The sequence below is a fragment of the Zalophus californianus genome, chromosome 7 (assembly GCF_009762305.2).
Source record: "Zalophus californianus isolate mZalCal1 chromosome 7, mZalCal1.pri.v2, whole genome shotgun sequence".
Lineage (NCBI taxonomy): Eukaryota > Metazoa > Chordata > Mammalia > Carnivora > Otariidae > Zalophus > Zalophus californianus.
Window position 1 is genome coordinate 70,532,396 of NC_045601.1, and position 27,343 is coordinate 70,559,738.

General features: G+C 34.8%; 1 protein-coding gene across 4 annotated transcripts in view; it reads left to right on the plus strand.

The window, feature by feature from the left end:
• Positions 1–27,343, plus strand: part of RNGTT (RNA guanylyltransferase and 5'-phosphatase) — a 319,849-nt gene that overhangs the window by 238,766 nt on the left and 53,740 nt on the right. For all 4 annotated transcript variants that reach the window (XM_027603258.2, XM_027603259.2, XM_027603262.2 and 1 more), the window contains one exon: positions 27,216–27,282. In XM_027603258.2, the coding sequence (XP_027459059.1) occupies positions 27,216–27,282 (67 nt within the window). The remainder of the gene's footprint in view (positions 1–27,215; positions 27,283–27,343) is intronic.

Here is a 27,343-nt window from a genome sequence, read left to right on the forward strand (position 1 = left end):
CTTAACTTGGGTTCCAAAAGCAGTTCAGTTGTGGAGTCCCTCTTGACCTTATTTTCTTTCTTTATATTTTTCTCCCATTCAGCCTCGATTTGGTTTGAAAGCTGTTAGTGTCCCAGCATAGGATCTTTTTTTTCCTAATCTTCATAGTATTTTAAGATAAATATTTATAAATTAAGACTTCATCCTACTTCCTCCAGGAGTCACAGACATTGGCAACTCATTCACTAAATGAATATGAATAATTTAGTACTGTGTGTTTTGAAGAAGTGAAAAATGTGGCCTTGGCCACCTTTCAGATTCCTTTTTTCTCAGAGGAGAGCTTATGCCTGCTTGGTATTAGTGCCAAAATCTGAAGCTTATAGTTTAGCATAAAAAACTATCCCCCTTTCCTCCTGGAAAACATATACCACAACAGGGAAAATAAATGAAACTGCATAAATACCATTTTTACTAAAATAAGACAGAGAAAAATCTTCAAATTCTAAAGTGCTGCCAGCAGCGGCTGCAATCCAGCATGGGTGAACCAGCAGTCAGAGGGACAGGGAGCTGCCTGGAACAACCGAGGGGCCAAAGCGGTAACATCTCAGAAAGTACCAGCACCAATGAACTACATAAAATTCAGCCCCCGGCCCTACAGTCTAGAAGCTAGAACTTTGGCCTCCATGCCCAAAGCGGAGATCTGATATTGGGCATTAGCTGCCAGGGCAAGGAGGGAGAAAAGAGAAGCAGGGGGTGTGGAAATGTTTAACAGCAGCAGATCTCAGCATGCAAACAAAAACACACATTCTGAACTTCAGGGGTGTCACCCTAGAAAGCAGGGCTGTTACCCTTGGGACAGTGATCAGTGAGGTAGCCAGGTATAACTAGGGGCAACTATGCTGGCTGCAGAAGCCCTCCAGGACCCAGTGAGGCAAAAAAGGAATTTGAAAGAAATAGTTTGTCACTGTCACCCTTGAACTTCAGGTATTAAAGGCTGCCCTCTTCCTCCAACCCTGCATTCACTGGAACCTCCTACCTGGTCTAGGAAAACCTAAGCTCTTCAACCTAAATTACAAAATGTACTGATATGGCATCAAATTAAATATATTTCTGGAAAAAGAAAAAAAAACATGAGAAACAGAAGCAAAAATGCACAGATGAAGTCTTACCTGGTGGTTCTCTTTGCACTGAGTCCATTGGTCCTTCTTCTGTGTGTATTGGGCTTATTACATTGAATTGTGGAGTTTTATTTTTCTGTGTCTTTCACTAAAAAAATAATGTTCTTGAGGGTAGGTAGAGTCTATTGTCCACCATAAAACAGTACCACCTGTGGCTTTGAAGACCTTTTGTACTTTGGAGAGGGTGAATGCTGTAGGTAATAGCATTTGTCATGATTTGGAAAAGTATTGCCATCAAAGTCTCTCTAAATTAGAAAAAAGTGGTATCAGCTAGGAATTGACCTAGTTTGTATTCCCATATTTCAGAGAACTGTTTAACTGTCTTCTGAGAAACAGTTCTTACCTATTTCCTTGCCCAGAAGAATAAAATCCCTAAGACTTCTGCTCTAAGAAGTCATATAAGAGCTCACTGTAATGATTTTCTTAATTCTTTGATGGAATCACTCTGTATAGATCTAGCTCTGCTTAAACCAAATAGCCAAATGATAGTTGTTCCCCGAAATGTGATTTATTCTTTTCTAGCATAGCCAATCAGCACCTTACTGAAGTACAAAGATAGCAGGTACAAGATGGATCTGTTGTAACTTATATATCCTGTATGTCAGGTATAATTCCTTTTTTTTTTTTTCCATAGCTATGACTACTTGGTGTTTTAAAAATATTTTTTATTGGTCATAAATTTGACAGAATGAAAAAAAGATAAAATTCAAACTTTTAAGATGGAACAATCTAGTTGATACGACCACTGGGTTCTCCTTTTCCTAAATGGATTTCTACCTAGTAAATTTTGTGAGGGAAGAGGAATAGCAGAGAAATACCTATACTGTTTCTGGAGAGCATTCTTTCTCTCTCTTACTGATTGTAATTGTATCATTTGTGAGATCATTGAGAAAGATGTTTGATACTGTGTACTTGGGCTGGTATATTGGTAGCAAGATGGTTTGGAAACACTTGTCATCTGATTCCTGACACAGTATTTATCGCTTAAAGTCAGGAGTTAAGAAGTCTTTAAAGATTGTATTCTTATCCTGGTATCTTTTATGTTTGGCAAAGGCCTATGGTGCTACTAGGACTTTGTATTTTCAGTTTTCCCAGATGATAATGGGGCATCATTGATTACTAGATATATTAAAAAAAATTGACTGTGGAAAGTTTATTTCCATGGAATAATAGTCACTAAAAATCTAAATCCCCTTGCTATTCTTTAAGATAAATTGTAAACTGAAGAAATGAAAAATTGAGTCTTAGAGAGTAGAAGATTTTTCTCTTGGGTCCAACAGTTTACAAATGTGAAATAGCAAATTTTTATGAGGAAAAAAGTGTTTGTTGTATAATGTGTTTCTTGATCACATGAGATGCTGGGAAATCAACTATATTTCTCAGCCCTCTATTATTTTCCCCATTCTTACAACAACCATTGTGAAATGTTGTATGGAAATACAACCTTGATGTATGGGATCAGTCACAGTCTTTCTGCCTTGTTCAAGGACCTTTAGATAACATTTCTGTCCAAATTACTTTTGAGCTAGATTTTTTTTTATTTGTTTAATCATTATTTGGAATTGTTTTCTGTGTAACATCCTATTTCTTGATATAGCAAGTGTTTTATTGTAGAGTCAGTCATCCATAGGTGAGTTTAAATCTCTTGTTAGTTTTAGAGGATTCAGGGAGAGAAAAATGAATTGGAATCATATTTATGATCTCTTAAATATCTAATCTAGTAAAATGGCTTATTACTTTATTTTATAGATGCCTTGTATGTATATGTATATAATTTATATTTATTATGTCACATTATATGCACCCCACATTTATTTCCATCATTGAAGTAATTATGCATCATCTCCTCAAAGGAATCTTGAAATTATCACACTTGATCCTTTATCCCCCTTTATCTTGGTAATTGAACAAGGAATTGTTCCATCTATTAAAACTTTAGCTACATTTCTTAATCTTAGAATCTTTTGTTTGGTAATATTAAGATCAAGTTCTGAATTTTGCTGGGGGGCAATGAGCCTAACTGTGAGGGACAGTTAGTACTTTTTCAGATAAAGCCATTGTCTTTTTCTTCTTCATTAATGACTATTTTACCCTAATAAAATTAGGAAGAGAAAGATGGATTCCCTATCATTTACTTACGTTCATTTAATAACTTTTATAGAGCATATTTATTTTAAAATGAAATTCACTTGTTCAGAGTTACTGTGTGCCTCATGTGAGTTCCAGGTAGAGATAGAGGCACCAACTTTAAGGACCCCAGACAGTTTGGTGAGTTTGAAGCATTAATTGAATAATTAGCCTTTCCATTTTCCTACCCCTATACATTGGAAACTTGTCATAGATTGAAAGCACAAGTGTAATAGTTTTCATATCTTTTATGGAGAGCATATTACTTTGAGATGAAAGCTCAGAACTACGATCCTGGTTGTTACCAAACTAAGCTTTCATTTTCTCATAAGTAAAATGAAATTAATACTAATTATAACCTAACCTCATAGAGTTACTGTGAAGATTAAATTAATGCAAGTCAATTAGCACAGTGTCTGATACATACACATAATACATATTATATTAGTATAATAATTAGTAGGATTTATTTTACAAATGTTTATTGAATAACTTATTGAATACCTGGAACAGTGATAAACGCTGTGAAGGCTATAGGAGAAATATTACATATCATTTTCCCATAGGGAATTACAACATAGTTGTGATAAACACATGAGGCTGTAAGAGCAGTCTGACTGTGACATCTGTGACCCCAGTGATGGCCAGGGTTGATTAAGCTGATCTGACTGGCTAGGCGGGTAGTCCCCTTCCTCCCTCACTGCCCATGGGTGTTTTTCCCTAAGCTGCATGCTTGGTCAGGCTTGGTCCGAGAGGACCTTTCTTCGGTCAAGGGTCTGTGAGTAGCTGCGCTCCCCTGATGAAACCGCCAGCAAACCCTCAAAGCCCATTTGTAGGAGAAGGTAGGGTAGTCAGGCTTCCAAGACTCCTAACACATCCAGATGAGGTGCCGCATGTGGCAGTCTGCTTTTCTTTAAAAACAACCAAAAACAAGAAAAACAAAATGAAAAAACATGAAACAACGGTGAACTGTGTATGACAATATATAAGTAAGGATCAGACTGTGTTGCCAGGTTGTTGATGCTGCGCAAGAATTCGGAACAGTAAGAAATCAGTGAGGGTGGGGCAGTCAAAGCAAACATCCCACGGGAGATGGCACTGGAGCTCTGTCTGGAAAAATGGCAGGCTACTGTTGGAGAAGAAGGATTATTTCAGATTGAGATGACTAGGGCCCATTCACAAGACAGTAAAGAAGAAGAATTGATGAAAGCAGAGGCCTCCAGTTGCTGATGATAAGGAAATCAGAAAGTAAGATCTAAATTCTTATCTTAGATTTGAAGCATCTTAATAGCAAAGTTTTATATTGAAACTTTTTCAGCTCTTCCCTTTTATACATCTAACTCTATTCCTAACTCTAACCTGTTCCCACCATGTTCTCATATGAATGCTGACATGTCACTTTCTCTGAGGCCAGACATAAGTATCAAGTTGTTTCTGCACGTTTATTACTGCAAGAGGACTTCTTGTGAGTGTAATTCATTGTGTTTTCTTGATGATGTAGTCGGCATCGATTTTCTTTCTTTATTCCTACCTCTTTTGTTGTTGTTGTTGTTGAAATGGCTCAGTTTCCACATATATTTCTGCTGAACACCCTTTTGGGGAATAGCAACGGAAGAAGAGTTATGAAAAATTAAATATTCCTATAAAGAAATTATAAATTAGTATATTAACTCTTACAAAATGTCCTTGTATAAAGGGATTCTTTCCTTTCCTAGTGTTAACACCTGGCAACTCTGCCCTCCCTTCCCTGAAACAGATGTATGAAGAATCAGTAGCTTAAACTGAACCATTGTATTTGTGTTTAGTTATTTGTATCAACATACACTAATCCATGAAATTTCTATTTCACTTCAAACTGTTATTACACGTATGAAGTTGTTATCCTAATTGTGTTTTTCATAGCCTAGGATGGTTATAATTGGAAGTACTGTGCTCTTCATATTTTATAAGTAGCTACCTAGTTTGAGTTTCACTTCCGTGTCGAACTTCTTTTAAGCTATGGTTAAAACTTTCAGTAAATGCAAATTTGGCAAGTACTTTATAAGCAACATGGGCAGGTGGTTTATAAACAACATTATATGTACTGTAAGAAAAAAATGAAGCAAAGTATTTTGGATGATTTTAGTTATGGCAATAGCAGATAAATAGAATCTAATCTGCCATCTCTCTTCAGGATGTCTTCATTACTATGCCTATAATCTTTTGAGTACCTCTCTAATGAATGACAGACTGTTGAAATTTAACTTAAGTACTTATGAAGTAGTTAAATTCCCTCAGTATCTGTGCACATTTAGATTTTAATTTTGTTGTGCCTCGTATGCATATGGAATTGTTTCACTTTATTCTAGGCTACCTTGATACTTGCCTTACTAAATTATATTTTACCTTATTAAATGGTTGAAATGTGCTTGCCATTTTTAGGTATGGTAGTAGAATTCTATTTAAAAACAGTACTAGGGCGCCTGGGTGGCTCAGATGGTTGAGCGTCTGCCTTTGGCTCAGGTCATGATCCCAGGGTCCTGGGATCGAGTCCCAGATTGGGCTCCCTGCTCCTCGGGGGCCTGCTTCTCCCTCTGCCTCTCTCTCTGTCTCTCTTTCTCTCATGAATAAATAAATAAAATCTTTAAAAAAAATAAAAACAGTACTAGTCGAAAGCTTCCAACTTGCTGCTTGGAACCACTTAAATTATATAGAGCCCTTTTTCTTATGTGATATCTGACAGGAAATCTATCGGTGCTGTTTCTCATTTATAGTAACATTTCTTTGCATCCATCTCTAGATTATTTGTATATAATAGATAAATCCACAGTGTCTTTTTGTTTTTATTAGCTATGTGTTTTATTTGATGGCAAAGATTGTTATTCTTATAAGCATTGTATTTGATAAAATACAATGTAAAGATAACCTCCACTTCCTTGTAAAATTGATCTCAGAAGTAACACATTGCTTTACCTCATTTATCCACCCAGAACAGGCTTACTTTCCCACCCTCTTTCCCCAAAAAGGGCATTTCAGTGCATTGATGACATACTCAGTGTTCATATTGATTCTGAGATTTGCCTCATGTCTCTTTTTTTTTCTTAAATATATTTATTTGAGAGAGCGCACAAGCACAGGGAGCAGCAGAGGGAGAGGGAGAAGCAGGCTCCCCACTGAGCAGGGAGCCCGACGCAGGGCTCGATCCCAGGACCCTGGGACCACGACCCGAGCCGAAGGCAGACGCTTCCCCAACTGACCCCCCCAGGCGCCCCTCATGCCTCTTGCCTGCTGCTGCCGCCACTGCCTTGCTCCTCTTAATTTTTTTTTTTTTTTGAGTCAAGGAATATTAGCAAATTAAAAAACTCATTGGCTAATAAATAAACTGATATTCTTTTATTTTTGGTATCCCTTATGTTTTACTGACTTCGTTTTCCTTCTCTACTCTCATTCTTCCCATTCCCTTCCCAATATTTCACATATAATCAATTCAAACTCCTGAAGCAGAATTCTAGTCTTAAAAAGAGGCTATTTTAATTACCTGTTTTGGGGTATCACCTGCTAGATAGTGAAAGGAGGCTCTGAACTTCTGAGTTTATAATAATAACCAAACATTAGGAAATGAAGTGAAATATTTAATTTTGACCTTAGAAATAAATTGGGCCCCACTAGCCATAATCAGAACATTTACAAAATAATTTATGCTGACTATTATGCCACAGATAGTTCCAGATGTTTAGTTCCAGCTAAGGCTGTAATACAGCAAGCAACATTTTTAAATTTTGCATGAATATCTAGGTTTATTTTTCTAAAATTAAATTGAAGAGTTTTAAACTTCTTCATTATTTCTGTTATGCTTTATCTGTCATCTCATTTGTAGGAATCCTACTTTAAAATTCCCTGAGTCTAGGTAATCTTTATCTTGTTTAGATCACGCTAGAACTTTAGCTGTCAGTTTTGGTTTTGCATATCAAAATTTATGTATCAAAGTAATTACATATAAATTTGCTTTATATCCATTCATTTAAAAATATGCATTACAGTTTTTAAGTATTTTTTAAACTAACTTATTATCAATGGTTATAGTTCTTCCCCAAGGAGGTGTGTGTTGTTTTCTGTTTGTTTTGTTTTTTCTTTCCCTTTTTCTTTTTTTTACTTACCGAGCAACCCTTGATCACATCCACCTTGTGTCAGGCACTGTACTAGAAGCTTGGGATTGTAATAGAAAATTTTATATGATGACATTTCATGCTGTTTGATAAGAGTCTTAAAATATGAAAACTCCCCATTAGTGGTTCCAGTGTTGAGTCATAGTGCATCTAAAAGGAATTCCCTAAAAACCAGCAGATGGGTTTCTACTTAACGTTCAAGCTTCTACTTTCAGAGTTTATGTCTTTAGTATTCAGATTACCACAATACATACTTCATGTGGGTCTGTAATAGGATTTGCCAATTTGTCTTAGTTTCTTGTAGTTTAATTACTTCAACCATGCTGCCTCTTTAAGGCTGTGAGCTCCTGGGGGTCGGGATTATCTCTATATCTTTGGTACCTGGCCCAAAGTCTGGCATATATAATAAATGATTCAGTTTTCATAAAGAGGGAGAAAGAAGAAGGGGGAGAGCCAAGATGAATACAGGTTTGACTTAATTTTCCTCCCTTGTTGTTGCCTTTCCTCCCTCACCTTCTCTTTTTGAGTAAGCCATGTTGATTGAAGAGATACTCCGCACATCTGAAGAGGTTAGATAGAGCTTTGCAAGTCCCAAATCTATTACTCAGAGTTGATCACGTTGTGGGGAATTAATTATCCTTAACCAAACTTCTTAATTATTAAAAACAATGCCCATACAGCATGAAAATTGAGAACAAAGAACCGGAGGAAGAGAATTTTGATTCCTAGTTCTACCTCTTACAAGCTGTGTGCCCTTAGGCAAATTAGTCATTTCTATTAGCTTCCATATCTATTAAGTGGGGATAATGATGGTACCTAACTCTTGAGGTTCTTGACAAGATTAAATGACAGTCCTAAATTAAAATTAATATTAGGGAGAAGACCAATGTAATGTAAAATTAAGCTTAGCACATGGTCTCACATATTGATATTCTTAGTGAATAACTATTATTACCGTTGCTTTTGTAATTATCAGTACCAATTTATAATGATATGTCATTACATATGTATGTGTGTACACACACACACAAATACACACATATGCAGTTGACCTTTGAACAGTGCAGGGTTTGGGGCGCCAACTCCTCATGCAGTTAGAATCTTTGTATGACTTTTGACCTCCCCAAAACTACTAATAGCCTACTGTTGACTGGAAGCCTTCCTGATAACATAAACAGTTGATTGATACATATTTTGTATGTTATATGTGTTATGTACTGGGTGCTTGACAATAAAGTAAGTGAAGAAAAGAAAATGTTACTAAGAAAATCATAAGGAAGAGAAAATTCATTACTGTATTTTTTGTAAAAAATCGGCATGTAAGTGGATCTGTGCAGTTCACACCCATGTTGTTCAGGGGTCAACTGTACATACATACTTAGGCCTGCTATTTACAGTATCTCATTTCCAATCTAACTACTCAAGAAACGTAATTGGCCACCAGAAGATTGCTCTGTGACTATGTGATCAAAGAAAAAATGTTAGGTGATCTTGAAGGATATTATTCAGGCTGTAATAGAGCTTGGAAAGACAGGTTTTCTGTGTTAGTATACACTTTTCTAGCATCAAAATAACTCATCTTTGCTAACTATGACAGTCTCTTTTTTCCCTTCTGACCATCTGCCTCTCTCTTTTTCTCCCTTTTCATATATGTAGACATGCATGTAGCATATAAATTCTGACAGGTTTATATTTTTCAACTCTCTTATTTGTCATTAACCACAAACTTCCATATTTCACACAAGGCAATTAATTTTTTCTTCTTTTTAAACTGTCATGTATTTTGAGACTATACCTTGGTCATTTAATGTATTCAACTGATTTTGATTTAATAAATATTGAGTACATATATTATTTAATCCTCAAAAGATCTCTTTGAAGTAAACTAAACCCATTTGCCCAACAAAATACTAAAGCTACTAAAGGAGTTAAATGAGTTGCCTAAAGTAATGTAGTTAATAAGTACTACAGTTAGGAATCAGACCTACTCTATAATCTCAAGCCACCATTTCTATAGCATCATGAGTCATTTCTCTTAGGTGGATTACTTCCATAAATATTATCACTCTAGTGAGTTTTAGTCAACTCAACTTGAGAATTACCATTCTTGAACTTATAACCCTCCATGTTAACTGCTAGAATAGAAGAAAATAAAAGATTACAGATCTTTGAGAAAAGAAAGAGTAAGTGCTGAAGTTCAGAAAGTATCAAATAAATGGAGGACTAGATAGCTTTGGCATGGAGACAAGCAGGGAAACTAAGAATGTATATATAGAATATAGAGGAACTGAAGAATGGATAATCTTGTAGCTCAAGACTAGATTTCTCTATTCAGTGAGAAATGAAAGTGTTTTTTGGAGTGAGAAAAGGATGGACCTGAGGAGATTTGGAGAAAGGAAGAGGTCTGGAATAATCTCTGGAAATTGAGAAGAGAAAAATGTTTTAAGTTGTTGATAGACTTGTATTTTTGGGCTTTTAAAAATTGTGATAATTTAAAAACTGTGCCTGGGTGGCTCAGTCAGTTAAGCGTCCTGCCTTCAGCTCAGGTCATGATCCTGGAGTCCTGGGATTGAGCCCCGCATAGGGCTCCCTGCTCGGCAGGAAGCCTGCTTCTCCCTCTTCCACTCCCCCTGGTTGTGTTCCCTCTCTCACTGTGTCTCTGTCTGTCAAATAAATAAATAAAATCTTTAAAAATAAAAATAAAAATTGTGATAAAATATGTATAATATAAAATGTAGCATTGTAATTATTTTTCAGTGTACAAAGAAATGACATTAAGTACATTCCCAGTGTTGTACAACCATCACCACTGTCCATTTCCAGAACTTTTTCATTATCCTAAACAGAAACCATGTACCCATTAAACAATAATGCCCTGTTCTCTCCTCATGTTAGCCCCTGGTAACCACTATTTTACTTTCTGTCTCTATGAATTTGACTATGTTAGGTACATTACATAATTGGAATCATACATTAATCCTTTTGTGACTGGCTTATTTCACTTAGCATAATGTTATCAGGATTCACCCATGTTGTAGAGTGTCAATATTTCATTTCTTTTTTAAGGCCAGATAATAATTCCATTGTATGTATGTACGACATTTTGTTTATCAATTTTTGTTGGGCATATGGATTGTTTCTACCTTTTTTGGCTATTGTGAATAATGCTGCCATGAACATTGATGTACAAAGAAATGGGTTTTTAAAATGCATCTACCACACCATTTAAGACATTCTGAAAGGCTGGTTAGTTTGAGGAAAAGATAACATTATATGACTGTCCATCTTGTTTTTGCTGAGCGTATTCTAAAGTTGTAATGACCATAACCTGCTTCAAGAATTCACATCAATCACTTAATAGAATGGGAAAAATGAATGGAAAAATATTGTGATTATTAGATAACCTCCATCTCACTTTTCAGGAATAATCAAGTTAGCCAACCATAAAGATATGAAGGTCTTTAAGTCATTTTTAAAATGTGGTCCTAGTCAGCGAGGTATCATTTAATTTATATTAATGTGTTTTTTTGTTGTTTGTTTTTTTAAGTAGGCTCCACCCCCAGTGTGGAGCCCAATGTGGGGCTTGAACTCATGACCGCAAGATCAAGACCTGAGCTAAGATCAAGAGTCAGATGTTTAGCTGACTGAGCCAACCCAGGCGCCCCTATATTAATGTTTTAAGAAATGTTAAAATTACCATGCTTTATAACATTGATGGCACTATCCAGTGAAAATGTCTTTCTTAGGGACATTTCATGATTTTCTCTTATCAGCACATGAGATTCTGGAACTTTGTCTTGAATATTTGATTATAGTTGTTACATTATTGAGGTTGAACTATCTCACACATTATGTTAACTTTTAATTGTTAGTTGATCAAAGCATATTTCAAGGATAAATATGGTCATTTATAAGCAAAATAGTTGACATGCAGTTCAGCATTCTAGACAGTCACTTTTAAATTTGAAGTAATTTTTAAAGAGTTTTAGTATTATATCCTTAGTTATAAGTACGTTTGGAACAGATACCAAAATAGAAGATAAAATGAATTGTGATAGTTCAGATTCTTTTACATGAGCTATTCAGCTGGTAAAAAGTTCCTTCAAGGGCTCTACAAACTACAACCAGTCAGTGGTTACTCTGTTTGAACAAAAAACATTCTGATGAATTAAGGAGGAACTATCTGTTGAGCTAACGCAAAATAGGCTGATTCATTTTTATGGAGTCATGAGAAAAGATAAAATTAATCACTTCTAAAAATGAAGATTGCCAGTACATGCCTAGCAATGAAAAAATAATAATTCTGTACCTACTATAATCTATGTTTTAATATATAAAATATATATTTACTAGAGGAATATTCAAATTAAAATTAGTAGCAGAGAGAAGACCAATTTAATATGTATTCTATCAATGAGACACTTAGGCGGTTCTTTGTATTTTTGGTTATAGTTCATGTGTCAGTCAGCATTTTATAAAGAGCTCAATGAAGCTGAAATTCAGATTTGCAGTAATTCTTTTCAGTGTGGAATATAACAATCTCAGTCATTTTGGTGTCTGTGATTTAAAACAACAACACCAACATTTTTCTCTTTGATTGATTATAGCTATTATTGAAATAGCTGGTAACATGTGACATGGTGCTATAATTTAGACTGAAAAAATTGAATTGTGAATTATATCCAGTCAGCTTAAATTTCTCTGTTTCTACTCTCCAGAGCATCTTTTGTACTTCTTTTCCTGCAGAAATGGCTTCTTAACATAATGTTCCTACATTTTCCCAGGGGAAAACAAGGACTTCACGGTCAAATTGTTGTCCAAAGTATACATGGGAAGCTAGTACAACAAAAACAGAATGAAAAAAAAAAAAGAAAAGAAAATTCAGAATTTTCCAGTACAGGAAATGAAGCTTTTATTCCGTTTAACCTTTTAACAAATGTGCTTTACACATACATCCATCATGGTGTCATTGTCAAGGAGATGAACATTTATGGATGCGATGATGATTCAGTTGATTTCAGATGTTTATATTTGAAGCTAATTCCCACATAAGTCATTCTCCTGTCTCTTCTTTTGTAGGTAGAAGTAAGCCACAGAATAATGTTTAGGATCATTAGATAACAAACGAGGCAGGAAGCTATATGTATGTAATGATTTCCCTGTTAAAATCCACTTTTAAACTATTCTGCTTCATGTTCACACAAGCAGTTCTTCAAATAACAGATCTATTCATTTAGAATGATCAGAGTGGATCAATTTAGAATTTTTTGTGGGCTCAGTTTGCTGTATGGCCTGTGAACTGTTGTAGACTTTATTTTTTAAATATATTTAAACAAAATTTGGAAGATGAAGTTTGTACAGTTTTTTACAGCTTTATCAAGGAATAATTGATATTTAATAAACTGCACACAGTTAAAGTGTACAATTTGTTTGGTTTTTATGTGTGAAATCATCACTCCCAGGATAAGATGATGAATATTTCCAACACCCTCCAGAATTTCCTCCTGTTCCTTTCTAATCCCTCCTTCCTCCCACACCCTTCTTTGGCAACCACTGATCTGCTGTTGAGAATTAATTTTCTAGAGTTTTATACAAATGGAAGCATATAATATGTGCTCCCCCCCCCACTTCTTTCATTATTAAGTTCATCCATGTTGTTTGATGGACATTTGAAATGTTTCTAGTTTTTGGCTATTAGGAACAAAGTTCCTGTGAAAGTTGGATACAAGTCTTTATGGACATTTACTTTCTTTCTTTAGAATAGGAATTGACAGTTTTTTTTTGTCTAAGGGACCAGATAGTAAATGTTTTGGGTTTTATAGGCCTGGATTTTCCCATTTTTGCACCACGGTATAAAAACTCCAGGTAGTAAGTAAGCTAGGGCAGAGGTGAGAATGACTTGATTTGTTTTACTTCTCTCAGGTACCACTGACCTGTGCTGTCTCTTGTCCAATTTCTTTTTTTTTTTTAAGATTTTATTTATTTATTTGACAGAGAGAGACACAGTGAGAGAGGGAACACAAGCAGGGGGAGAGGGAGAGGGAGAAGCAGGCCTCCTGCGGAGCAGGGAGCCCGATGTGGGGCTCGATCCCAGGACTCTGGGATCACGACTCAAATGGAAGGCAGATGCTTAACGACTGAAGCCACCCAGGCGCCCCTCTTGTCCAATTTCTGAAAAACACTGTATAACGTTGTATATTTAGTTGTTTAGTAGGAGTAGCACCTAGTCCAGTTCTTGTGACTCTGTCTTGTCTGGGAGTGGAAAATTTGTCTAAATATTTTTAATCAGTTATATTTCTTTTCTTTTTTTTTAATTTTATTTATTTGAGAGAGAGAATGAGATAGAGCATGAGAGGAGGGAGGGTCAGAGGGAGAAGCAGACTCCCTGCTGAGCAGGGAGCCCGATGTGGGACTTGATCCCGGGACTCCAGGATCATGACCTGAGCCAAAGGCAGTCGCTTAACCAACTGAGCCACCCAGGCGCCCTCTTTTCTTCAATTTTAAACTACCATTATGCCCAGATATAGGAGTCCTGTTTTCAAATTATATTTATGCCATAGAATATGTAGCTCCAGTACTAAGGAAGAGATGAGTGACTTTTGGATTCTCTAGGAGCTCATCTCTTAAAATACTCATCTGTTTATACAGGAATATTAAAATATGTTAACTTATCAATTAATTTAGGAGTCATTCTCACTCTCTTCCTGATTGCTTATTTTGTTTTTTTCTTTGTGATTTTTATATTAAGACCTTATATTATGAAAGAAAATATACAGAAAAGTACATAAAACAAATAAAATGTACAGTTTTATGAAATTTTGTGTAACCAATACCCATTTAACCACCACCCAGGACAAGAAAGAAAATATTTTCTAGCATCCTAGATGCCTCCAGCATGCTCTTTCTCATTCACAAACTTTTCCTTCCCACCAAAGATAACCACTATCCAGACTTACTCCCTTTCTCTTCTTTATACTTTTATTACTTAAGTATGGATATCTAAGCACAGTTTGGTTTTGCCTGTTTTTGATCCTTACGTAAATGCAACCTTATGTTCTTTTAGGTTTGGCTTCTTTTGCTCAGTGTCATGATTTTGAAATTTATCCATGATGTGGGCAAATTCATTCTTTTTCATTCCTCTCTCTCCCTATAAAACATATTATATAAAGGCATTTGCATAGTTGGGGTGATTACCCATAGTAGTCAAACATATACGTATGTGTGTTTTAGAACTTATGATATAATGTGTGTTACAGATTTCTTCTACTCAGTGGCTTCTTTCAGTCTCTCAGTGTCTTTTTTTTAAATTAGCATTTCTTCTCCTCCTAGTTTTGAGATATTATTGACATATAACATTGTATTAGTTTAAGGTGTATAGTATGGCATAATGATTTGATATGTGTATATTTTGTAAAGTGATCACTACAATAAATTCAGTTCACATCCATCACCTCACATAGTTATAAAATTTTCTTTCTTGTGATAAGAACTTGTAGATCTACTATCTTAGCAACTTTCAAATACATAATACAGTATTATTAACTATAGTTACCATGCTGTACATCACATCTGCAGAACTTATTTATCTTATAACTGGAAGTTTGTAACTTTAGCTACCCTCATCCATTTCCCCCAACCCCCATATCTGGTAGTGACTCTGTTCTCTGTTTCTGTGAGTTTGGTTTTTTTAGATTCTGCGTATAAGTGAGATCATATAGTATTTGTCTTCTTTGTAGGACTTATTTCATTTAGCATAATGCCCTTGAGGTTTATGTTTTTGAAATTGACAGGATTTCCTTCTTTTTGTAATGGCTGAATAATACTCCATTTTGTATGTATAGCACATTTTCTTTATCCATTCATCCACTGATGGACGCTTAGATTGTTCCCATGTCTTGGCTATTGTAAATAATGATGCATTGAACATGGGGGTGCAGATACCTCTTTGAGATAGCGATTTCATTTCTTTCAGGTATATATACCCAGAAGTAGAATTCCTGGATCATATGGTAGTTCTATTTTTAATATTTTGAGGAACCTCCATGCTGTTTTCCATAATGGGTGTACTAATTTACATTCCCAGCAACAGGGTACAAGGGTTCTCTTTTCTTTGCATTCTCTCCATCATTTGTTATCTCTTGTTTTAGGGTGGTTTTTTTGTTTGTTTGTTTTGTTTTTTAATAATAGCCATTCTAACAGGTGTGAGGTGATACTTCATTGTGGTTTTGATTTGCATTTCCCTGATAATTAGTGATGTTCAGTACCTTTTCTTGTGCCTGTTGGCCATCTGTATGTCTTTTAGTTCCTCTGCTCATATTTTAATTGGATTTGTGTTGTGTGTGGCTGTTGAATTGTATGAGTTCTTTATATATTTTGGTTATTAACCTCTTATTTGACATTTAATTTGCTAATATTTTCTCCTGTTCTGTAGGTTCCCTTTTCATTTTGTTTATTGTTCGCATTGCTGTGCAGAAGCTTTTCAATTTGATGTAGTTCCACTTGTTTATTTTTGCCTTTGTTGTCTTTGCTTTTGGTGTCAAAAAAATCACTGTTAAGACTGATGTTAAGGAGCTTACATCTATATTTTCTTCTGGGAGCTTTATGGTTTCAGGTCTTACATTCAGTTCTTCCATCTATTTTGAGTTAACTTGGGTATGGTGTGGGGGACAGGCTGTCTCTTGCTTGCTTGCTTGCTTTCTAAGTATAATGCACAGACAATGTTATATTAGTTTCAGGTGTACAATATACTGATTCAGCAATTCTACTTATTACTCAGTGCTCACAACAGTAAGTGTAATCACCATACAATGTTACTACAGTATTATTGACTATATTCCCTATGCTGTACTTTTCATCTCCATGACTTATTTATAACTGGAAGTTTGTACCTCTTAATCTCCTTCATTTATTTTGTCCATCCCCCTACACCTGCCTCCCTTCTGGCAACCATCAGTTTGTTTTTTGTATTTAAGGATCTGTTTTGTTTGCTTTTAAAATTTATTTTAATTAATTTTTTTGTTTCAAGTTTTTATTTAAATTCCAGTTAGTTAACATAGTGTAGTATTAGTTGCAGAAGTAGAATTTAGTGATTCATTCCTAACACCCAGTGCTCATCATAATAACAAGTGCCCTCCTTAATACCCATCACTCATTTAGATTCCACATATAAGTGAAATCATATAAATCAAATCATTCTCTGTCTGACTCACTTAGTGTAATACCCTGTAGGTCCATTCATGTTGTCTCATGGTATGTTTTTAAAATTTTTTATTTTGAAATAATTTTAGACATATAGAAAAGTTCCAAAAATAATGCAGAGTATTCCTCTATATCTCTCACATTGTTTTCCCCTGTTGTCAACATCAGGAAATGAATGTTAGTACAATACTATGAACTTAACTACATTCCTTATTCAAATTTGGTCAGTTTCGCCACTAATATTCTTTTTCTCATCCAGGATTCCACATTGCATTTAGTTTTCATGTCTCCTTAATCAAATCTGTTACAATACCTCATTTTTGTTTTTCATGACTTGACACTTTTTGGAAAATACTGGTCAAGTATTGTCTGTTAGTTTGATCTTTTTCAGTACTTTTTGGCAGGAACACCATGGAAGTGATACTGTGTCTTTCTCAGTGTGTTTTATGGTGTTGGGGAAGGCATGTTGATAAATCTTACTACTGTGATGTCAGATTTGGTTACTTGGTTGGGTTTCTCTAAAGTTGCTGTATTTTCTTTGTAATTAATAAGTGTTTTCTGAGGGAGGAAGCTTTGAGACTAGGCAAATATCAGGTTTCTCATACTTTCATCTTCTAATTCTAACATCTTTCATTGGCTTTGCCTGCAATAATCATCACTGTGGTGTTTTTCAATTTTGATTTGGTGAATATTTCAAATAATGGTGAATTTCAATTTCCCTCATTTTTTTTGCAATGTATCAGTGGGAATTTTACTCTAAAGAAGAACTGTCCCCCCTTCCCCATATGTTTGCTTATATTAGTTAGGATTTAAGAATATTTTATTCTATGGGTTATAATCCAGTACTCTCATTTTATGTTATTGTTTTGGCTTTGGCCATTGAGAACTTCTTCAATTTGGCTTCTTGTCTTTTTGACATTCTCTCATTATTTTTCAGCACTTCCTTACTTTCTAGTTCCATAGATGTTCCAGGTTCTTCTTATATTTTTCCCTCAGGCCAGGAATCAGCTATTTCTCCAAGGACCCCAGTGTGTGTGTAGTGTGTGTGTTTGGTGAATGATAGAAAAACCTAGGTCCTCAGTCTAGTCATTGCTACTTATGTCATTACAGGCCCTCTCAGTTGTCAGAGCTAGGAATGTATCATATACTAACATGCACCTACACCCACATTTATATTTATTTCTTTATCCATCTGTGAATATATTAAAAGCTGTAAATTCCTGCTAATACTTCTGATTCTAATCCAGCATCATAATGTTAATTCTAGCTTTTCCCCTTTGCTTATATGTAACTGTACAGTGAGAAACCTGCATCTCCTTATCCATGATATATTTATTTGTTTGTTAAATCCTAGTATACATATAACATTTTCAGAATTACTAAGTCATACCCCTGTGAGAAACAAATTTTAGCTCAAGGACTATATTTGTGTACGGTTCTTTCTACCTGTAGCCTTGTGGAATATAGTCAAAATACTGTTTTCTAAAGTTACTTTAAGTTCTTTTTCATCCCCATCCTCCTTAATGTGGGATGTTATTCATTTGTAATACAATTATTTTTATTCCATTTTGGGTTCCCTCAACATTCTGATTGATTTTGATTGTTTACTTATTTATTTATTTGGTGAATGAAACATTATCATGGTTATAATAGTCATGACTTGGGGCAGCTGGGTGGCTCAGTTAAGCATCTGCCTTTGGCTCAGGTCATGATCCTGGAGTCCCAGAATCGAGCCCTACATCAGGCTACCTGCTCAGCGGGGAGTCTGCTTCTCCCTCTCCCTCTGCCCTTCCCCCTGCTCGTGCACTCTCTCTCTCTCTCTCAAATAAATAAATAAAATCTTAAAAAATATATAATAGTCATGACTTTACAAAAAGGTATTCTCATGAAATTGTCCTTCTTCATTCACCATAATACCTAGCCCCTACAGGAAAACAATCTTTATAGAGTTTCTGTTTTAGCTTTCCTGAAATCTTTTTGCACAAATGAACAGATACATAAATATTTTCTAGTGCTTTTTCTTTCTTACATTAAGAATAACATACTATAGGGGTGCCTGGGTGGCTCCAAGCATCAGACGCTTGATTTTGGCTCAGGTCCTGATCTCAGGTTCCTGAGATCGAGCCCTGTGTCAGGCTCTGTGCTCAGTGCGGAGTCTACTTTTCTCCCTCTGCCCCTCTCCCTGCTAGCACACTTTCTCTAAAATAAATAAATAAATAAATAAAGTCTTACAAAGAGTAACATACTATATATCTTTTTTTACTTTTCTTTTTTCACTTATCAGTAAGTATATCTTAGAAATTGGTCCCTATCAGTAATTAGAGATCTTCCTCATTATTTTTTACAGTACATATTACTCCATTGTGTGGATTTACCATAACTTATTTAACTACTCTGCTGTGTACTTAGGTTGTTCCAATATTTTGCCTACCAATAGTGTGCAAGTGAATAGCCTTGTACATGTGTATTTTTGAGTTTTTGGAGGTGTATATTCAAGGCAGATTGTTAGAAGAGAGATTATTAGGTCAAAAGCTAAGTGCATATGTGGTTTTGTTAGATACTGCCAAGTGTCCCTCCATGACCATTGTCCTAGTTTGCTCTTTCAACAACAGTATATGAGAATTTTTGTTTCCCCCAGACTAGCCAACAGAATGCATTGTGCATATGTTTCCATTTTTGCCAATCTGATAGGTTGGAAATGGTATCTTAGGGCTGTTTTAATATGTATTTCTCTAATTACAAGTAAGTTTGATATTTTTGTATATTCTTAATGTCCTTTTGTGTGTGTCCTTTTTATGTCTTTTTCTCATTGTTCCAGCAGGTTTTTGGCCATTTTCCCCTTCAGTTTTTGAGAGTTTTTAATAATAGAATTGTTAGTTTCTTCTCTGTAGTGTTGTTGCAAATGTTTTCCCATAGTTTGTCAGGTATCTTTTGACTTTATTTATGCTATTTTTGCCCTGATGGTTTGTTGAAATTTTTATATATATGATTTACCAATATTTTCTTTTGTCACATTAAAATCAAAGAGGAATTTACCCAAGTTTATTTTCCTTCTACACGTACAAGATTTTTCTCCACTGCCTGCAGTGCCACCTTTAATAAATCAAGTGTTTGTTTATGTGTAGGTCTGTTTCTAGATTCTCTGCTATATTCCACTGGCTTTTTTGCCTGTCCCATGCTAATACCACATATTTTTTTATTGCTGAAGCTTTGTAAGGAGTTGTAATAGCTAATGGCGCCGGTCTCCTTACTTTGTTCTTCTTTAGGAGAATCTTTTATATTTCTGTTCTTTTGCTTTCCCATGTATATTTTGTAATGAGCTTATTAAATTTCTCAGAGACATTCTGTCAGGATTATTAACATTGCATTAAGTATATTCAACACTGAGATTTCCTGTCCATGAACATGATATATTCTCTCATTTCATTTATTTAGGGCTTCCCTTCCTCCTTTTCTTCCTCCTTTTTGCATTTTTGTTCATGAGAGAAATTGACCTACACATTTCCTTTCTTGTACTATCAACATTGCATTTTTTAAAGAAAAAGGTTTTTTGGGGAATTGTTTTGTGTTTCCAAATATTTGGGCAGAAAATAGAGAGTTCCCATATATCTTCTCTCTCCCAGCATGTAGTTTCTTCTGTTATTATCATCACCTAGCTGTTAGGTTTTTAGGTAGACATAAGTTTTTCACTCATTTGGATAAATACCAAGGAGTGTGATGCTGGATCATATGGTAAGAATATGTTTGTTTTATAAGAAACTGCCAAACTGTTCTTCTACATTTTACATTTCTACCAGTAATGAATGACAGTTCTTGTTGCTCCACATTCTCACTAACATACTTTGATATCAGTGTTTTGTGTTTTGGCCATTCTAATAGGTGTATAGTGGTATCTCATTTGAATTTTCATTTCCCTAATGACTTGTGATGTTGAGCATCTTTTTTTATGCTTATGTGCCATATATATATTTAGCGAGATGTCTGTTTAGGTCTTTGGCCATTTTTTAATTAGGTTGCTCATTTTCTTATTGTTGAGATTTAAGAGTTCTTTAATATTTTGGATAAAAGCCCTCTTGCAAATATTTTTCCCTCGTCTCTTTCTTGTCTTTTTATTCTCTCTTGATCAATATTGCCTTTTCATATCTGAATGTCAGAGTTATCCTGACTTGTTAAAATATAAATATTCCTTCTTTTTCTATTTTCTGGAAAAAATTGTATGTGATTAGAATTAATTTTCCTTTAAATATTTGGTAGAGTTTGCTGAAGAATCCGTCTAGACCTTTTGCTTTCTTTGGGGAGATCATTAAAAATTTTTACAGTAGGATAAGTAAGATACTCTGTTTTTTCTTATGTCAGTTTTAGTTCACTATATTTTTCTGGAAATTTTTCTAGTCTCAATTTTCAAACTTGTTTAGTGTAAGGGTGTTTATAATATCCTCTTATTTTTTAGTAAATAGACTGTTTTCTGTGTTATTACTGATACTATTTGTGCTTTATCTTTTATTTGTCAGTCTCATTAGGGATTTATCAATTTAATCCTTTTAGAAGGAACAGTTTTTAATCTTTTAATCCTACCTAGTGTATGTTTTCTATTCATGAATTTCAGCTTATTTTCTTCTATTTTCCTTGGTTTTAATTTAGTGGTATTTTTCTAATTTCTTGAGGTGGTTGTGTAACTCACTGATTTTCAGCATTTCTTTTTTGACATATACAGTTTGGGTTATACATTTCTATCTAAGTTGGATTTAGCTGTATCTTACAAGTTTTGATATATTGTTATTTTGTTACCTAGTTAAAAATATTTGATAATTTTCTTTGGGATTTCCTGTCCTGTAGGTTATTTATTGATGTATTTCTATCATTTTAAACATGAGGATTTTCTGGTTATTTTTATGTTCTTGATTTCTAACTGAATTCTTGTGTTTAAAGACTGTAATCTAAATTATTTTATTTGTTTTTGGGGTGCCTGGGTGGCTCAGTTGTTAAGCGTCTGCCTTTGGCTCAGGTCAGGATCCTGGGGTCATGAGATCGAGCCCTGCATCCGGCTCCATGCTCAGCAGGAAGCCTGCTTCTCCCTCTCCCCCTGCTTGTGTTCCCTCTCTTGCTATCTCTCTGTCAAATAAATAAATAAAATCTTTTAAATAAATAAATAAATAAATAAATAAATAAATAAATAATTTTGTTTTAAATTTGATTCATGGCCCAGCATATGGCCACTTTTTATAAATTTTCTGTGTATGCGTATTCTGTGGTCCATGTATTGTGCAACTGTTGGGTGGTGTGCCTATATATTTTTGTTAATGGTATTGCTTGAGTTCCTCTACATTCTTACTGCTTTTGTGCTCTGTTTTTTCCATCATTGACTAAGAGAGGAAAGTTTAAACTGCTACTATGATTGTGGATTTGTTTAATTTCATCATGTACATTGTTAATTGTTTTATATGTTTTATAGCTCTGTTATTTGATGCATATAAATTTCTTGACAAGTTGAACCTGTTATTATTCTGAGATATCTTTCTTTACCTCAGTAATACTTTTTACCTTGACTTTTTTCTGTCTGATAAGAATATTGTTACAGATATATTTGTTTTCTGAATACTGAAAGCTCAACATTTCTTCTTATATACCATTGCAAAATGATTCAATTTTCTTTTGTTTGCTTCTGCATTGTATTTATCCTTCCCTAGTCTTATTTATTATTTGTTACTTATTTCACTCAATATATACTTCATTTAACCAAACTTCATTTTTAGGTAACTTATTTCTGTTGGCATGCAGATTCCTTAAACATGGTATTGGTGGTGGTAGTGGTGGTGTTTTGTTTTGTTTACTTGTTATGCCTGTACTAGGGTTTAGAAAGTAAACCAGAATAGAAAAAGTGTAGGCTATGAAAAGTCTCTAAAGATAATAATAAACTTGCTCATTGGCTCATCCAAGTTTTTTTCTGGGCCTAAGGGTATATGCTGCTGTTATTTACATCCTACTAGGAGTCTGAAAGAATAGAGGCCTTCTCAGTAATATGCATTTTCTCAAATTCAAAAGGGTGCTATTGATTCCATATTAAATGCATTTGCATTCTCCTTTTTCCTAGTAGTAGATATATTGGATGCAGTTTCTCTAGGAAGTAGGATTTTATGTAAATCAGCATTAAAGATACTGTAAATTTTGGGGCACCTGGGTGGCCAAGTCGGTTAAGCATCTGACTCTCGACTTCAGCTCAGGTCAGGATCTCAGGATCGTGAGATTGCCCCACCTCGGGCTTGTACTGGGCTTGAAGCCTGTTTAAGATCCTCTCTCTCCCTCTCCCTCTGCCCCTCACCCCCACCCCGCCACTGCTCATGCATGTGTGTGCATGCTCTCTGTTTTAAAAATAAATAAATAAACAAACTGTTCATTTTTTCAGGATATTTTGTTGCAGTTGAAAAATATATCTATTAGTAAGTATTGTAATTATGGGCTGTAGACAGAATAGTTAATTTTGAGTTATTTAGCTTATTCTTATTTTTAAAAGATTCCCTACCCTTTTTTTAACTTTTTAATTTGAAGCAATTATAGACTCAGTTTCCATTTAAGGCAGTTTTTTATATCTGATATATCATTAGGTTATGGTGAATGAGGTCCTTTTAAATAATGTTCATTCTGTTACCTGACAAGTTTTATTTTTCATTTATGTGAGAAACTTTTTTGGAAATAACTTTACAGCATTCTTTCCAGGATAGATATTTGTTAATATTTGTATTTGGGAATTTGAAGCAAAATGAACATTAGTTTTACCTGTGTTTACTTTTTCAAAAACTCTAACAGGTCTGGGGCGCCTGGGTGACTCAGTTGGTTCAGCGTCTGCCTTTGGCTCAGGTCATGATCCCAGAGTCCTGGGATGGAGCCCCCCGTCGGGCTCCCTGCTCAGCAAGGAGCCTGCTTCTCCTTCTCCCTCTGCTGCTCCCCTTGCTTGTGCTCTCTCTCCCTGTCAAATAAATAAATAAAATCTTAAAAAAACAAAAAACAACTTAATAGGTCCATCCCTGATTCTCCCACCAGCATGTCTTATTGCTACTTTTCTCCATGCCCAGCGTGGAGCCTAACTCAGGGCTTGAATTCATGACCCTGAGATCAAGAGTCAGATGTTTAGCCAAGTGAGCCACCCAGGTACCCTGCTATTTCCTTCTTTGATAGACACACTATCAAGTATTTAGTTACAAGCAAATATTTTAGGAGTTGTTAGCATTTGTATAAAGGTTATGTTAATGTTCATGTACTTAAGGGCAAAGCAATTATCTGGTACTAAATGAGTCAGGGTTTCTATTTTAACATACACATATGAATGCACTTATCAATGCTGAATTAATGTCCTACTCTGGGGATTTAAAATGTGTGATTGCTGTATTATATGCAAGTACCCTGTCACCATAAAATGGTCTATTATTTGACAACAATTATGTATACAATTTGGCAAAATAATTTTTTGAAAGGTAAGAACGGTTAAAGAAATGTCCCATCTTAAAAGTGTTTTTAGAGTGTTAATTATTTTGTGCATAGCAGGTCTTTGTCATATGGTACATATTTTTTTAAATTTTATTTTATTATGTTAATCACCATACATTACATCATAAGTTTTTGATGTAGTGTTCCATGATTCATTGTTTGTGTATTAAAACCCACTTAGTTGATGGTGGTAATATAATCTATGGTAAGTAAGAATAGGTACATGAATGAGAGAGAACAGTATTTAAAAAGTGAAACATGTATATGCTACATAATTGATATATTTAAGAAATTTCTTGTTTAAGGAAAGGTAGCGGTTAGATAGGCAAGTTGGAAGAAGGGGGGCACACTAAATGGTATATTGGCAAGCTTCCTGAAATGCATATGCATAGTAATTAGAGGCATATTGATTTTTAAATGTCAGCCAGCTTTTATTCTCTTCTTTCTGTATGAACAGTGACTATTCTTACTTCTGAAGGGGGTTTATTAAGGTTTTTGTGAACATTTGTTATATAGGAAATAAATTACCACTCCTATATATAACTAACATTAAATTTGTGATACTGGCAATGATTTGTGAGAGATTTAATTTCTTATATGTTAACTGATGGCTAAGAAATTCTCCATTTCACAGTTGAGATTTAGAGACATTGCCTATGCTTTCTACTTATAGTTGGGTGAACAAATGACTTTAGTCATGTTTATGAGCTTCAACAACATGCTAAAATGAATTACTACAAGTATCACTTATATTCCAAACTTAAGTAGCTTTTTGCTAACTTGGTTTAATCAGGATTGTGTTAATCAGCTATTAACATTCTTTTAGTGGCCTTTAACGCTTTATAAGCCTTTAAAGAATGTCGAGGAGCAGAGGATGTTCCTGGGAGATTGAATATCTATCTACCTTATTTCATAAAGTCTAAGGTGCTTTGAAAGTGTGCTTTCTTAGTCTTCCTAGACTGAGTCAATGGAAGGTAACTACAGAACCATCTCACACCTGTCACCTGGAGACAGTGATTATAAGACATCATAGAATATTAGAGGCATCCAGTTTTCAGAGAAGTTAAAATATGAAGAAATGCATAACCTGGAATTATTGAAGTAGGATTTTTGAAGTCACTAAGTATAAATTTAAAAGGATGGTTATGATAATCTTGTGTTCTGATTTTTTATGATTAAACCAATATGGTACACTGAGAAATTTCCATGGGATTGTTTTGAGTTTGTGGTCTTTTGTTCACTTTAAATACTACTCAGTGTTTCATTCTCAGATTCATGCAATAGAATATACAGTTATCCTTGAGATCATTTTTTTTTTACCTGCCATGAAATGCTATTAATTTTCATTACCTAGCCTCCGAGGAGATGTATTTTGGCCTAGTTGCTTTGGGCAAGGGATATAGGCAAAGTTTTTTTCATATTCTTTATGTACATTAAGGTTAAGACTGGAGTTGTGTTCATTTACTCACAGTGTTCATTGAGAAAAGATTTATGATAAAAGAAAAATGAGATAATCACAAGAATGTTTAATTATGTTCTTCTCATACCCTGTACCACTATACACTCCACAAGCACAATTCTAACGATGGTGTTTCTTCATTCACATTGTTTGTTTGTTTTTAAGATTTTATTTATTTATTTGACAGAGAGAGACACACAGCGAGAGAGGGAACACAAGCAGGGGGAGTGGGAGAGGGGGAAGCAGGCTTCCCGCGGAGCAGGAAGTCCGATGTGGCTCTCGATCCCAGGACCCCGGGATCATGACCTGAGCCAAAGGCAGATGCTTAACAACTGAGGCACTCAGGTGCCCCTAATTCACATTGTTTAATGCAGTCAGGAATGATAGATCTCTTTGAAGTGGGAATAGGAATGGAAGGATGATACAGAGAAGGTAACCATTATTATTATTTTTACCCTCTGTATGGTTTGCTTTTTATTTTCATGTGTATTTATTTTTTATAAGAACTAAGTATATCTTATAGAAATATAACTTCATATTGCTTATAAAATAAAGATATGGTATTTGACATTCTTCATGTTTTATTCCAAACTTCCTTGGTTTTCATCTTCAACTAAATTATCTCTCACTATCTCTAACCGTACTTGTCTACTTTTTGTCTCAGATCTTCTGCGTTTTCAGGACTTGTTTAAATTTCTCCCTTTGCCTACCCACCCTTTAAGGCAGAACCACATCTCACCTATTTGAACTTTTCCAGCTCCCTCGATATCAAGTACCCTCTTACTCCACTATTTTGAAGTGGCAAATCATCTATCTAGCACTTACCAGAGACCACCTTTTGGTAGAGTTATTTATTTATGTGTCTGGTTTTCCGGTTAGATTTTGGGACTGAGTTACTTAAGTTTGTATCATCTCCTGTAGTACATAGCAGAGATGTACAATGAGTGTTTCTTGAATTGAATCCTTAAAGATTTTTAAATATATTCATGACTTCTTTTAATTTTTTTCCCAGAGACAGTATGTAGTAATTTTGCTAGAATTACTAATATGTTAGACTGTTCTAAGTTTCCATTCTCAACATTTACCACTGTTTTCTGAAGTATAAGAATTATTCTTGGGGGCACCTGGGTGGCTCAGATGGTTAAGCATCTGCCCTCGGCTCAGGTCATGATCTCAGGGTCCTGGGATTGAGCCCCCCATCGGGCTTCTGGCTCAGCAGGAAGCCTGCTTCTCCCTCTCCCTCTGCCTATCTCCCTGCTCACGCGCGCTCTCTCTCTCTCTCTCTCTGTATCTCTGTGTCTCAAATGAATAAATAAAAAAAATCTTAAAAAAAAAGAATTATTCCTGAATCATTACATTGTATACTGGAAACTAATGTAACACTGTATGTTAATTATACTTGAATAAACAAAGAAACAAAAACAAAGAAGTACCCTCCTGTGATAATCTGTTTCCAAATTAGTTAAAAAAAAAAAAGGATTATTCCTTGTCTGGTTACTATCTCATAGAGATAAAAAGACAAGAAAAATTGCAATTTTTTTCACAGTATCTATTTGTTATACAAATTTTGATGATTACACAAGCTTCTTATATAAGGAAGAGTATTTTCAAAATAATGTGTTTTTGTTTTGTTTTGTTTTTTTGTAGGTTACTTCCTCAGAATGTTGGTCTGCTCTATGTTGGGGGTTATGAAAGACCCTTTGCACAAATCAAGGTATGATTGTTCATTTTCCAGTATATTTTTCTTAGATGTAGTTCACTTCTCCGGAACCCAT